The sequence below is a fragment of the Odocoileus virginianus genome, chromosome 5 (assembly GCF_023699985.2).
Source record: "Odocoileus virginianus isolate 20LAN1187 ecotype Illinois chromosome 5, Ovbor_1.2, whole genome shotgun sequence".
Lineage (NCBI taxonomy): Eukaryota > Metazoa > Chordata > Mammalia > Artiodactyla > Cervidae > Odocoileus > Odocoileus virginianus.
In genome coordinates this window covers 7,274,771-7,289,671 of record NC_069678.1, presented here as the reverse complement: position 1 = coordinate 7,289,671, position 14,901 = coordinate 7,274,771, and the positions used below count along the sequence as shown (strand labels likewise).

Below are 14,901 nucleotides of genomic sequence, written 5' to 3'. Positions count from 1 at the left end.
AGAAATCCAACGAGCTTCAGAACCGTCCGATCGCCCAGGGAAAGCGCGCCAATCACACAAAGAAAAGGAGGGGGGCTACTGGGATTCAAAATCATTTCTCCGGGACGAACACCGTCCTGGACCTATCGGAGTTAACTGCGCGCTTGGTCGCAGCCAGTAAACACACTGTTTCTGGCTCAGGTCCGCCCTAAAGACTGATAGACGTTGATGTAACCCAATGGAGGAGTGAGATGCTGAAGAATCCACCAATACATTCGGGAGGTGGGTGGAGTGTAGGCCAGGGGGTTGGCGGTGCGGTGTCATGGAGGCTCAGTCTCCGAGCAGCCATTGAAGGGGAAGGAACTGAGGGTGTGTGTATGTGTGTGCGTGTGAGTGCGCGCGCGAGTGTGTGGACAAGGAGGTGGGGGCAGCCGAGTTAGAGTCCCAACTCCTTGGACTCCATTTGCGATTCTCTTCTTTCTTCCCCATACCTATCTGGTGGTGGTGGGCGTTTATATTTGCCTTTCTTTTCATTCATTTCCAAATCTTTTAAAAAATTTAGGGTTGGGGGTAGTGGGAAAGGCAGGAAAAGGTAAGGGAGGAGAGTGGTAGCAGAAGAGCAGGAGGAGGACATGGAGATGAAGAAGAGGATTAACCTGGAGTTAAGGGACAGAGCTCCGGAGGAGGTGAGATGACTCAGCCCCCTCCCCTTCCTTACCAGCCCTGTATTCGGAGGATCGGGTTTCTGGGGGTCCTGGTGGGCGTGTGGGGAGGGGTAATGAATTAACCTCCACCTGGGGTTAGGGCTGGAGGGAAATATTCCATTTTAACTTTTAAATCATTAAAATCTTAAAATGGCGAAGGGTTTAAGTTTCTAGGGGGCGTTTTTGTGTGTGCTTGGGAGCTTAGCCCCTTCTTCCCTCGAGTCAGGCGTCGTGGCCTCGTGGGGGCGGGAAGCGGGGTGTTGGGGGTGGTTCACCGGCTTCGCTGCCCCACGGTCCTGCTCCTTAGAGCCGGCGGCGTGGGCGCGACCCCCCAGTCCCATTCGCCTCTGCCGCAGCCATCGTCGCCTCAGAAGTTAGTCCAACTTTTCTGCAGAGCTGCCAACTCTTTTTTTGGGCCAGGGGGCGTCCCCGGCCTCGAGGCCCCTGGACGTTCGACGACATCGCGCCGGGCGCTGGCTGGGGTCGCTTGCGTAGTCGGAAGGACCGCGGGCTGCCGGCGGCGCCCACTCCCCCGGGAAGCGGCGCGCGCCGACCGCCGCCAGGCGGAATCTGGGTCAGCTGCTGGTTCTCTGGCCGCGAGGAAGTTTTGGGACTCGTCGTAGCGACCGGAGGTGGGGAGGGGACACGAGACTTTATACCCTTCGTCTTCCCGCGGTGTAACAAAATTCGGCTCGGCGTGTCGTGTCGTGGAGGCTGCAACTCCAGTTTTGATCCCGGGAGACGGTTTCACAAAACTAAACAAATGGGTCGTAGAAGTTTCGCGTCTTAAAGATAGGTTCGGCGAAACTAAATGATGCGCTCTCTGCTGTCGCCTTAGTTAAAGAGACAGGCTTGGGAGGGGCCACGTGAGGCGGGTCGCGGTCAACTTTTCGGGGGTCGGGCGGAAGGCGTTTCCGCCTCCTTTTTGGAGGGAGCCTTCTCGATTTCACTCAGTCCTCCCCGCCCGGGGCGGAGGCGCTGTGGGCTACGCGGGCTGGGAGGCGACCCCTTTTTTCGTTGGGGAGTCCCCGCCCCTTGTGGGGTTTCCCGTCGGTCGGAGCGGCAGGTCGCGAAAGCGGGGCCCATGGCCAGCGAGGAACCTCGCGTTTTTGGTCGCAGTGGAAAACGTCTAGAGTCTTGCTAATTGCAGCCTTCGAAATAAACCCTAGAGTTGCAATATAAGGGGTATATTTTTTTTCGGGAGGGGTAGAGGTGGTGCTTGTGCGTACCAGCGTAGGGTCCTTTCGGGAAGCTTGTAGCGGCGTGAGGAGTGGGATTCCGAGATCTTTACGTACTTTTTAGAAAACATCTTTCCATGAAATTGGTGGGGGGCAGGGAGGAGGAAAAAGAGTCACTACTATCATCCCACAGATAACTTGAAGTTTCCTAGGGCCTACTCTTTAAGGACTTAAGGAAAAAACAAAATCAAAGTTAAAAAGCTGTCTCGCAGAAGCACACATTTCGAATGCGCTTTTCTGTCTTGGTTGGAAAAGTGGGTTTCCCCTCCTCCCCCATTTTTGTACCTGTCCTATCCCTAGTAATTTTCTCGCCAGCTTTGGGGAGTCCCGGATGTCACGTTTTTGCAGCCCTGTGGTGTAATAACGGTCTCTTACATTTGAATAGCCCTTTACAGTTTACAAAGCACTCTTCGTGTTTATTTACTTTACTACTTCCGACCAACTTGTAAGGTGGATGGTGTTGTCTTAGAATCCAAATTAGCAAACGGAGTCTCAGGGCAGTGAAGTTACTTACTCAAGTGGAAAAACTGGTTTTCTGACACCAAATCTAGTGGCCCTCTCCTCCACTCGGAGAGACTCGGAGTCCCGAGACTGCGCGCAGGCACAGCTTGGCCCCACGCTGTGACTGACCCCAGGCAGTCCGCTAACCTTCTAGGCCTTGACTTCTGCTCTAAACAGATTATGATGCTTTCCTTTGCTTCCTGAAATACCATGTCATGTGCAGATAGAGAAGGTGGCATTCCTAGTTGCCAACATTTATATCTCAAAATACCCCAAGCATATTTTTGCATTGAGAGTGGAGGGCCAAGGTTTCCTGCCTCCCTTCTAGGTTTAAGTCCATTTAGGCCCACGCCAGAAAGTTTTCTGCTCCAGCTCTGACTGGATAGAGGATCCAGCATATGCCTTTCCACGACTGGGGAGAAGTCACAGGAATTCTACCAGGGTAGCAGGGAAAAATAACATTTGGTCAAGGATGTGTTGTTCTGGGTGATACTGATATTAGAACAAAGAACATCTGAAAGCTGGGCTGTCTGAGAAGGAGCTTTCTAATGTTTCTTCATGAAAGGTAACAAGGTATTTTTGAGTTATGGTAACATCAACCAAAGTTAAGGGAGTTTTAAAGTGAAAGAGTGAATAAAACAGTTGCCTTTCTTCTCCCTATTTTAGGGCTCATTTAAATCCTTTCTCAGTAACCTGGGTGTCCCGTTACTGCATAAATATATGCTCTGATGTTGAGGGTCCTTTTCACAAGTGTCAAAAGCAAGTTTCATGTGGGACGTTTTCAAAGGTTTATTTCTTATGCAATTAAATTTAATTAGTGGGACATCCCTGGTGGTCCAGTGGGTAAAACTCTGTACTCCCAATGCAGGAGACCCAGGTTCAATCCCTGGTCAGGGAATTGGATCCCACATGCTGCAACTAAGACCCAGTACAGCTAAATAAATAAATACATATTAAAAAATTTTTTTATTAGTGATTTGAAGCAGGCATTGACTGTCTTAGTCCAAGTTTAAATTTTAAAAAATTAACGTATGATATCAGACTTTGTATTTCAATTTTGGGGGAGAATGAAAAGGATCTATATAAGGGGATTGGTGGTTTTAATATTCATGTTTCCAGAGTGTCAGGACCCAGGTCTTTTTGCTAAACAAACTAAAGAATCATTCATATTCTCCCTTCTAGGTAACAGAATTGGTCCTTGATAATTGCCTCTGTGTCAATGGGGAAATTGAGGGCCTGAATGATACTTTTAAAAAACTAGAGTTTCTGAGTATGGCTAATGTGGAACTAAGTTCACTGGCCCGGCTGCCCAGCTTAAATAAACTTCGGAAGGTAAGTTGGCATGAGGCATGAGAGTATCATGATTTTGATGCCAAAGGCTATCATGCACATTTTTTCCCACATGAAGTGATGCTTCTGCCTTTTAATCAGAAGCCTCTAAGTTCCTAGAGGTAAGAAAATGGGTTGTGTAGCATTTTGAAATCCACTCTAATATTGCTTTGGTTGTGGAAATTTAAATTTAATAATGAAATCACTTTATGACATGAATTTAACACCTACCAAATGTTTTTCTCTGAAGTGTAAAATCCAGCTATTATACAACTGGAACCAAACCTGGTTAGAAGTCTTTAGAGATTCTGATATTTTATTTGGTGGTCATAGATGGGAATTTGGAAATTAAAGACTTGGGAAAGTCTTTCTTGAAGCCAAAGAGAATGACAATTGTTTTCTTCTTTAAATTGATATATTTTAGAAATCTTTAATGTGTCCTAAGCCTTTGCCACTCTTTGTTTTCTTCTTATGTTGAATATATAGTTGGAACTTAGTGATAATATAATTTCTGGAGGCTTGGAAGTCCTGGCAGAGAAATGCCCAAATCTTACCTACCTCAATTTGAGTGGAAACAAAATCAAAGATCTCAGTACAGTAGAAGCTCTGGTAAGTGGAAAGGTTTGTCTCTGGACTTGCTTTTTCTGGTTGAATTTTCTGAGATTTGCTTGAGTTTTATCCTATTGACTTGTAATTCACTCTTTTGAAACTTTTGACTTTCTTATATGTTTTGAAATAGATGATACTGCTTTATTTTCCTTTGGAGTAAAACATTCAGATAAATGTTTAAATCAGTAGGAAATTTATTTTATCATCAACTTCAGGAGTTGAATATCTGGTTGTAAAATTTCCAGTATTTTCTTAAATTCTGTTCCTTCTTTCTTGATTATTTTTTGAGTTATTTCATTATTTGCTCCTCAGTTTCCTGGTATGAGGGAAGGAAAGGAGATGAAGTGAAACTCTGAAAATTTACCAAAAAAAAAAAAAAAAGCTTGGGGGGAGGTTGAAATTGTTGAAAATAAACTTGATTGTGGATTTAAACTAACCATGTTACTATTGTTGCCTCTATGCACAGATTCAATCAACAAAGTATATTGAGTGCACACTACAGGTAAAGCACTTAAGCCAGGTGCTAGAGATAGCAGTGAACAAAACAGACTTCCTGCTCTTGTGGTGTTTACATGCTAGGGACTATTAGGAGAATTAGCTGTGCTCGATATAATAACCCTTCATTATAAAATTCTAAACATCTGAAATTCTTTTGACTTCAGGTTCTATACATTTTCTGGTTTATGCATTAAAAAGAAATAACATGAGATTTTAAATTGTGAGTGTAATTTTTTACTTTTTACCTTTCTAGCAAAATCTTAAAAATTTGAAGAGTCTTGACTTGTTTAACTGTGAGATCACAAACCTGGAAGATTACAGAGAAAGTATTTTTGAACTGCTGCAGCAAATCACATACTTAGATGGATTTGACCAGGAGGATAATGAAGCACCAGACTCAGAAGAGGAGGATGATGAGGGTAATCATTCTTAATACTATAAATGTGTCACAATTATAGCCTGTACCCTACCTGGTAAATTAGACTGGACTTGGGTATTTAAGTGTGGGGGATAAAAGATGTAAGACAAGAAAACCTTAAAACCCACAGCCCTAGTCCTGTATTTATTCAGATTTCTGATTGCTTTGGGGAATTTAATGGTTATTAGAGTATTAAGCTCCATGAAATTTTATATTTATGTAAACGTCACCACTGCCCAGTAAAATGGTAACTTTTTTTTTTTTTTGGTAACTTTTAAAATAGTATTAAAAACATGGAGAAGGAAATGGCAACCGACTCCAGTATTCTTGCCTGGAAAACTCCATGCACAGAGGAGTCTGGCGGGCTGCAGTCCATGGGGTCCCATGACTGAGCATGTGTGCATGAGGGTGGAGGGAGATGGGTTGGTAGCAATAAAGTGGTAGAACTAAAAAAGAAAAAAAAGCATTAAAAACAAACCAAAAACCATTCATCACGTAATTATCCATAAAAGTCACAAAGTAGAAACAACTCAAGTATGTATCAGTTGGTGAACAGATAAATAAAATGTGATATATCCATACAATGGAATCTTAATCAACCATAAAAATGATTGAAGTACTGATGCATGGTACCATGTGTGTGAACCTTGAAAACATTCTGCTAAGTGAAAGAAGCCATAGTCAGAAAGCCACATATTGTATGACACTGTTTATATGAAATGTCATACAATATGTGTGGCATTTGCCTCAAATTCGTAGGCAAATTCATAGAGACAGAAAGTAGAGTAATGATTGTTAGGGATCTGGGAGAGGAGAATAGTGAGTGACTATTAATGGATTTAGGTTTTCTTTTGTAGGGGGTGATGGAAATGTTCTAGGAGTTGAACATTTTCAGATAAATGGGTGACTAATAGATCAGATGACAGAACAGCTATTGTTAGTGATGGGACACTGTTGCTGTTGGTTGAAAAGTTATTCACTTGTAAGAAGAAATTTGAGGGATAAACAGTGTTACAAAATGATGGAATGATTGACAGGTTTTGAAGACTGTGAAGTAAAATCAACTTTAGTACATGTAATGTTTTGATGAGAATCTATACATTGGGAAAATTTTAATATTTAGATACTGTATTTATCAAATAGTAAATAGGGATGTTATAAAAGAAATCTTAAAAAAAAAATCACCCTGAGATACTTTCTACCCATTGGCTTAAGAATTTGAGGGGCCAGGACAAAAATACTTGCCTAGATGTTTGCTCATCTTTTGAAATATTCTAAAAGATGGAGATGAAGATGATGAAGAGGAAGAGGAAGATGAAGCTGGTCCACCTGAAGGATATGAGGAAGAGGAGGAGGAAGAGGAGGAGGATGAGGATGAGGATGAAGATGAAGCAGGCTCAGAACTGGAAGAGGGAGAAGAGGAGGTGGGCCTCTCATACTTGATGAAAGAAGAAATTCAGGTGAATAGACCTTCTTATGTGCAGTGAAAATTAACTCTTTCGCCTTAGGGTTAAGTAATATAAAAAGTAAGTTGTGTAGAAATTTGAGAGTTGTTTTTCACAACTCTGTGTGTGTCCACCTGCTTTTTTTCCCTACTGCCCCCCAGTTTATACTACATCCAGATAATCATAAACCCTATGATTTTGCCTCCCAGATATCTTTCAAATCCATCTTTCTCTCAGTAGCATGGTATAGTGGAAACATTTTACAAGTGTTTCTGAGCCCCAGTTTCTGCATTTATATAACTGAGATTTATACCAACTTCATAGAGTCGTTAAGGATTTAACAAACTAATATGTGTAAAGTATCTAGTTGCTGGCAAGTTGTAGGCACTCATGGAAACTTTCCTTTCCCCTAATTATTTTTTGCTTATGCTTTTCTAGTAGTTTTCTAAATGGTCTTGCTGAGAACAGTGTTACTTTAGGTGTATCCTCCACAGTGCTTGCCTGTGTGGTCTGCATGCAAATGTGATTGTATCACTAGCCTGCTTGAAACCCTTTAATGTTTCCCTGTTACCACCACGATATACAAGGCCCTCCATTATCTAGCCTCTGCTTCCTTCTCTAGCTTCATCTCCCTTAGTACCGAATTAAATCATCACACAAAGCTGTTATTGCCTTTCTGTCTGTAAACACTTTGTTTACTTTATCTGAAATGACTTGCTAGCCATGCCTTCTAATGAACTTTTCTTTTTTCTCAGGTAAACATCAACATACTAAAGCATGTAAAGTGGACCGATTTTATGTACAACTCCATGAAATATTATATATGTACATACTTGTGTAACCACTACTCAGATTGTGCCTCATGATTCTTTAAACACTCAGCTCTGGAGTTGCCTCATTATTGAAGCTTTCTGTAATTTTAAAGGGACAGTCACTCCTTCCTCTTTTAACTTTGAACCTATAGACATTTTGTAAAAACTCATTTGGCTACTTTATACTAGATAGCTCCTTTAGGGAACGGCTATTCATCTTTGTGTCTCAGCATCTAATACATTGATTGGGACATAGTAGGTTCACAGGAAATGTCAGTTGACTAGAACAAATGATCTGTAGTCCCCGGGAGTTTAGATAACTTATTAGTTTTCTCTTAATGTAAAATTACTGAGTTTTGTTTTCATCATTCATAATTTAATGTTTATTATTAAAAATAACCTTATTTAGACTAGAAATTGTATTTTTATTTGTTTTCCTAATGACTTTTACATTACTTAAATAGTATCACTGATTAATGATGATTTTTCTCTGATACCATTTTAAATATGAAACTAGTATAGAAAAAAATGGCACTTAAATTTGTTTGGCGCCTTAGTGAGTTAGGATCTTTACAGTAATGAAGAATAGAACTTTTAAGTATTCAGGGAGAAAGGCAACCTATTCAATTCTTATCAGCATACAACTTGAATATTTTCCCCATAAGTTTTAATTTACTTAGTAAAATAATAGACTTATTATTTTGTAATTTGACTTATTTTTGCTTTTGGCTGCACTGCTCCATTTGTGCGACCTTAGTTCCCTGACTAGGGATCGAACCCATGCCCCTACTACAGTGGAAGTACAGAGTCCTAACCACTAAACCACCAGTCCTTGCAGTTGACTTTATTTTCTGTGCCAGTAATTCTTCTTTAAATGGTATTAAGTCATTTAAAAATGACCTTCAGCTAACTGTGAATGTGTTTATATTCATCCTTCTGTTGAGTATTGGGAAATATGAACTAAAAATGATGTGGTGAAGTACAGAGCAAACATTTCTAAGATAATATATACAACATTAAGTCAATGTGGTACCCAGGTAGCTGAGTCCAGAAGTTTTCAATCATGATGAGGTAATTTGGGTGTTTTTTAAAATGAAGTTTTGTTTTTAGAAGCTAAGAGCCAGAGAACCTTCAGAAAGTAAGATTTTAAAAAAAATTAGAAGGAAATAGAAATGATATTTGATTAGCTACTTTTTTTGAGTTATTTCTATTTCAGCTGCTCTTCAAATGTAAGGAATTAATATGTATAAAGAAGGACTTAAAAAAAAAGGACTTATATGTAGTATACTTCATTAAAAATGGAGATGGGGGATTTAGGAGAATTGGGAATTAGAATTGAGAATTGGTGTTTTTGCACTATTCACAGTATTAACACAAATGAGGAAACATTTTATAAACCACTAATTAGGAAAAGACCATAATCTTTACAGAGCAAATATCTGGTAATCTAATAGATTGAGTGAGTGTGAGTGTGTATTTAGCTGTGCTGGGTTTTCACTGTAGCACACAGGATTTAGTTTCCTGAACTCCAGGCTCCCGCCTTGTAAGCACTGAGTCGTAGCCAGAGGACCACCAGGGAAGTCTCTAGATGATATACATGTTTTTAAAGGCACAAAAAGATGAGATATTTTTTAAAAAGGCATAAAAACATGAATTGATTAATCATGTTTTGTATAAAACAAAGTCCAGAGAAATAATTTGCTTTTTAAAGTTGAGCTTTTCTTAATTACCATGGAATATATGTGATTAGTATTTCAAGTGGTTTGGTTTTTAAAAAATTTATAAATATTTAAATACCCTCATTTGTCATTCCTTGCAGATTGAAGTGTTTAAAAAAATGTTCTTTCTCCTTTTCCTTTCCCTTTCCCTCCTCTTCTCTCCCCTCTCTCTTCTACCCCGTTCTCTTCCTTTTTTATGTAAGTGTAAGCCCACAGATTTTCCTGATTTTTACTATAGTTGCTTAGTTTATTTGCTACCTCATCAATTGCTTATGCTTTTTGTAGCTTGGATGTCCTGTTATGGAGTGTTTTAAGGTTTAAATTGACTAAGAACGGTTTCTGATATGTGTCATGCAGTTTAGTTTCTCAGGGGCTTCAAGCTAAATGAGGGAAAAATAGGCTCTGATTAATATTTCTAGACACAAATAGAGCTGTGGTTATTTTGAAAAAGGTGGGTCGTCCAAGTTTTTTCTTAACTAGCAAGCAGTTTTTAACATTTGCCATTTAAACTATTTTTAAGGAGGTGTAAACTGTTTTGAGGTTGGAGAGGGTCCCTAGATTGATTGCATTTTTTAAAATATGCACTGGAACTTAACCATTTGGAACACAACCAAGCACAAGGCAGTAATGTTTAAAATGTAAAAGTATAAAAGGTCTAAATAACAAAAGACGTTTTCTTAGTAGGAGAATATTCAAGCTGTTACTCTAAACTTATTTTCTCTTTTATATTCAGTTCTCTGGTAAGCTTGTTGATCTAGTTTCTGAATCCATAGCAGATTAAAATTGAAATAGTAAGTAACTATAAAAGAGCAGGCATTAGGAAAAGATACAATTCAAAGGAGAGGCCAAGAGTCACTTTAAAAAGGAGAAAACCATCTTACATATATTAATAATCTTTGAGGGAATTGGCATATACTAATTAGAATACTGCTTATCATCAAAATGGTGACTGTGATAATTCAAGGGAAAGGTTTAGCATAAAATGGTAGAAGTGTGCAATGCATTTTAGAAATTTTTTCCCAATTTGCTAAAAAAAAAAACAAAAAAAACAGGTTATGATGTTTGAAGGCTGTGTTTAAATCTTAGTTATCCGAAACACCTCATCCCACAAGAGTTATAGATCAAATTCAAATTTTATTGTGATTTTTATTGATATTTGCTATTTTGCTGTGTAGAATTTTAGATGTAGAAAGAACTTAAGAGATCTTTCTAGGTGAATACTTCTTTCGTTGATTGGAAAACTGAGGTCCAGAGAGTGATTTACTCTCTGGAGTAAATGATTTACTCCATATGATTACTTAAATGATTAAGTGATTTACTCCATACGTATAACTGTTGGAGCTACGATTCAGGTGATTCCTTCCTTAGTTTATGAAACAGAAGACTGTGTCTTTGAAATATTCAATAATTACTCTGTCTATTAGCCATTGGGCACATTTGCTTATTTAGTTAAAGTAACATAAAATTCAGTTCCTCATTTGCACTGGTCACATTTCAGATACTCAGTTGCTGTGTGTGGCTAGTGGTTACTGCATTGAACAGCACAGATACAGAACATTTCCTTGTTGCAGAACGTTCTTTTGAGCATTGCTGTTCTCACCCATAACTTATTTTCATGAAGAAACTAGGTTTAGTTAGGCTTTTAAAAAGACCTTTGTAAGTCAGGCAGAGGTTGTCAGAACACAGGATGACCATATTTTTTTTTCCTGCTGGAATGTACTGTTATCAAAGAGTGAAAAGCCCATGTCATGGGTTGTTTATTCTCAAACTGAATTTTTTCTTTTAATTGAAGTATAGTTGATTTACAGTATTGTGTTAGTTTCTGGTATATAACAAAGTGATTCAGTTATATACACACACACACTTTTTCATAATCTTTTCCATTTTGGTTTATTGCAGGATATTGTGCTATACAGTAGGAACTTATTTATCTGTTTTATGTATATAGTGATTTATATCGCCTAATCCCAAACTCCCAATTTATCCCTCCTTCATCCCCTTTGGTAACCATAAGTTTGTTTTCTGTGTCTGTGAGTCAATTTCTGTTTCGTAAATAAGTTTATTTGTGTCATATTCAAACTGAATATTTGAATCTCAAGGATGAAGAAGATGATGATGACTATGTTGAAGAAGGGGAAGAAGAAGAAGAAGAAGAAGAAGAGGGTGAGTTACATTAGCCATTCAAAAATCCTAAAAAGCCTTTATTCATGGGTTTTAAAGAATGTGTCTATAATTCAAATTATCACTGATCTCTTTGATATTGGTAACATATCACACAATTCCTTGAAAGGTATAGAACCTTTTTAAAGAGGAATTTTCTCAGGACATTCATTAATTCCATTTAAAAGAAAAAAAAAACCAGCTTATAACATTTGTTTGAAAACAGGAATGAAGAGATAATGGGACCATAAGCTCAATTTATTATTTTTTTTATAGCCTTTCATTTTGGAGAAGGTGAAACCTTATTTATGAGAGAAGAGCAGTTGAACTCCAGATGCCTGTTTTGGATTTGCCCTCTGGTTCTCTTTACCTATGTCTTTCAAGAAATTTAAAAATTTAGTAACAGTTCCGTTAGTTTCTTGATCTGTACTTCATGATTTGGCCACAAGGGTGCATAGCAAGCTGTCATTATTTATGAATTTCTAAGTCTATTATGGTTGTTTCAATACCGAACTTAAAAGTAATGCAGAGGGGAAACCTAACCTATAATTTTCTTGTGCCATTAACTTTAACTAAGATAGATTCAAAATTTTTTAGCCTAACAAATATTCAGTTGTTAAAATTAAGTATTTTGAGCAGTTTTCCTTTTTTTTTTTTTCCAGAAGAAGAAGGTCTTCGAGGGGAAAAGAGGAAACGAGATGCTGAAGATGATGGAGAGGAAGATGACTAGATCATTCTAAGACCAGATTCCCTAATGTTCCTGGGTGTGCAATAGAGTGATCACATCTTCTTTGTTTCTTCTTGTATGATAGCTACCCCTACAGAATATAATGTGTAACTTTTTATAGGAAAAGTGTGGTTTTACTATTTTTGCCTTATCATTCCAAATAAGATAACTAGTCTGTTAATGATCATATTGTATGTAGAGAAAAATTTTCATTGACCCCCCCGTTGTGAAATTCCCTAGCCATTTATTTAGAATCTTAATTTTTCTAATTAAAGCTCATTGTATTAGTCATTTTTAGCATAATTAAAATATGATCGCTTTTACACAGGCATAGTATGGTGCATTTCATTCATAGGGTTTTAAAGTTATTTATAAATTCACAGAAATCACAGTTGGCTGAAATCTGGAATGAAAATAGTCTCTTGAATGATAAGTTGGTTATTTTTTTAGAGGCAACCCAGAGATCTTTAGTTTGAAGGCAATGCCTTTTTTTTGGCTGAGGGTAATTGAGTGCTTTTTTGTCACATCAGTAGCTTGGAAAGTAGGAGCAGAATAGTAAAGGTTCTATTCAACAATAAGCTCATGGCATTTGTGGAGCCTTCTAAAACCTTTTAAGCTAGGTGGCTAAGAAGATTTTTGTTTTCAAGGAAAAATTGCTTATACTGAGTTGAGAGACATGCAGGTGAGCCCTTTCTTGTTCCAGTTGATGACCATGACCTGCCAACGGTGTTTATTTTAAGTGTGCACTCTTGTTTTCCTCTCAGTGAGTCTCTTATGATCACCCCCCTTTCTTGTTTCACTCCCTTCCCTCTTCTCAAAAAACAGTTGGGAAACAGGGACACCCAGGATGACTCTGTTTTATACCTCAACCACCTTGTCAGACCTGTCTCAGTCTTAAACAAGCTAAGTGAAAGAAACTGAGTGTTTTCTGAAATACAAATATTATTATCAATACAGTTTTATGCAACAGACTCTGCTTACTGTAAATCTTTCTTGACAAGATGTACAGACTGTATTAGGAAGATGGAGAAAGAAAAGAATGGAGGAGACTCTTGGAAGCAGCATTGTGTTCCTCAAAAGTCAGAACAATTGCCTGGTGATAATGAGACATTCAAATCAGATTAGCTTTCCAAATGATTTAGATACCATGCTGCAAAGCATGGGCTTCCCAGGTGGCGCTAGTGGTAAGGCATTCACTTGCCAGTACAGGAAACATAAGAGATGCAGGTTTGATCCCTGAGTTGGGAAGATCCCCTGGAAGAGGGCCTGGCAGCCCACTCCAGTATTCTTGCCTGGAGAATCCCAGGGACAGGGGCCTGGGTGGCTATAGTCCATAGGACTGCAAAGAGTCAGACATGACTGAAGCGACTTAAGAATGCACACACTGCAAAGTAGATCTAATTTTTCTGAGTAGAACCTTTATTCTTTGTATAGTTTTAAAGCATTATTACCAGTTATAGCATTTAATTGGAATACACTGGACAGCTGGGAAAATATTTGAAACTAAATCAATATTAAGATTTGTTTTCGGGTAGATGTCTATTAAAAATAGAAACATTTGGGATAACCGAGTGTGTGTTTCCTTATACAGCTATTAAATACAATATTATGAATAGGCAAGTACATCTTTGTTTTTTGTTGTGGAGGCTCCATGTCCAAGGCAATTGCTTTCTTAATTTTGGCTAGCTGAAAAATTTTTCCCTTTGTTTTGAGTATGTGTAAGTTTTTAAAACTTATCAGCAAATTAGTTGGTTACATTTTCATACTGGAACACATTTAAATACTGAGAATAGTATTACTTCTTTCTTAGTTTAAAATGTATGACAGGGTTTTAAAGTAAATTGCAAAGTTATTTCTGGATAAACTAAAAAAGCTGCATAACAAATAAAACTGTTGAGATAAGTTTAGTTGGGGGGTTTGAATCTCCAAAAGGCTAACATTTTACTCCTTTTTAACAATTATAATACCCTGTTTTAATCCCTAAGAATTCTTATTGCCTAATATGCCAGATTATAAAATACTTTAAAAGTTGAATCTATATATTGCCTTTCTTATCAATCATCTTATTGTGCAATCGAAATGATCAAAATTAAGCGTTCTTTGGTTTGAAAACAACACTTAGAGCCTCCAAGTAACTTTTTAAGAGTTATTTAGCTTTGTGGGTGATATTTTCATGCAAATAAGTAAGGGTGGGTTTTATATTTTGTAGAAGTTTTTGGTCCTATTTTAATGCTCTTTGTATGGCAGTATGTATATAGTGTGTTAAATTCCTCAAGACCCTCCTTGAAAACTTTGAAGTTAATACTTTTGTGCAACTGTGTTTTGAATAAAGCCATGACAGTGTTAAAAACATAAAAAGGCAGTACTGATTATTATTTTATTGTTTCTGACCCCTGTTTTTTCTGTGACTGCTGTAATTTAAAGTTTTTGAAAATGAATTGCTTCAAATAAATTGAAGAGTTGTTACTGATTAGTTTCACTGTATGATATTCATTTTTTTAACATCACCACTGTTCAGCATCACCAGAATCAGCTTGAAAGTTAACATGCAAACACGAATGTGATATGAAGTAATACAGTGTAATAGTTTAACTCATTAACTTTTCCCAAGGGGTTGCAAACTGAGCCAGTACTTTTTGTATTTTGATTTGAAGTAATAACTTAATATCTACAGTTGAAGCAACTATTGTTTATAGTTACCCAAAGTGATTATAAACCTGTCGTACAGCAAATAGTTTTCTAAAATGAGTCTAAAGTCTCCAT

General features: G+C 38.0%; 1 protein-coding gene and 1 non-coding gene across 4 annotated transcripts; both read left to right on the top strand.

Moving 5' to 3' along the window:
- Positions 1 to 278: 278 nt before the first annotated feature.
- ANP32E (acidic nuclear phosphoprotein 32 family member E) lies at positions 279 to 14,611 on the top strand. 3 transcript variants are annotated; one of them, XM_070467285.1, is made up of 7 exons: positions 279 to 665; positions 3,605 to 3,754; positions 4,238 to 4,360; positions 5,112 to 5,277; positions 6,558 to 6,736; positions 11,351 to 11,414; positions 12,080 to 14,611. In XM_070467285.1, exons 1-7 carry the CDS (start codon positions 612 to 614, stop codon positions 12,139 to 12,141), a joined length of 798 nt encoding a protein of 265 aa, XP_070323386.1. In that variant the 5' UTR covers positions 279 to 611; the 3' UTR covers positions 12,142 to 14,611. The 3 variants fall into 3 exon arrangements, with proteins under 3 accessions (XP_070323386.1, XP_020767528.2, XP_070323384.1); XM_020911869.2 differs by having other exon boundaries at positions 12,074 to 14,611; XM_070467283.1 differs by having other exon boundaries at positions 280 to 665; positions 12,077 to 14,611.
- TRNAG-CCC (transfer RNA glycine (anticodon CCC)) lies at positions 3,248 to 3,320 on the top strand. The gene has a single exon. It is a non-coding gene; the product is annotated as a tRNA-Gly (tRNA).
- Positions 14,612 to 14,901: the final 290 nt, after the last annotated feature.

What these genes read in the sequence shown, in the direction of transcription:
- ANP32E (XM_020911869.2), top strand. Translation starts at nt 612, where the DNA reads ATGGAGATGAAGAAGAGGATTAACCTGGAGTTAAGGGACAGAGCTCCG. An exon ending in GCTTAAATAAACTTCGGAAG is followed by an intron (nt 3,755 to 4,237) that starts GTAAGTTGGCAT and finishes TTGAATATATAG; the next exon opens with TTGGAACTTAGTGATAATAT. An exon ending in TCAGTACAGTAGAAGCTCTG is followed by an intron (nt 4,361 to 5,111) that starts GTAAGTGGAAAG and finishes TTACCTTTCTAG; the next exon opens with CAAAATCTTAAAAATTTGAA.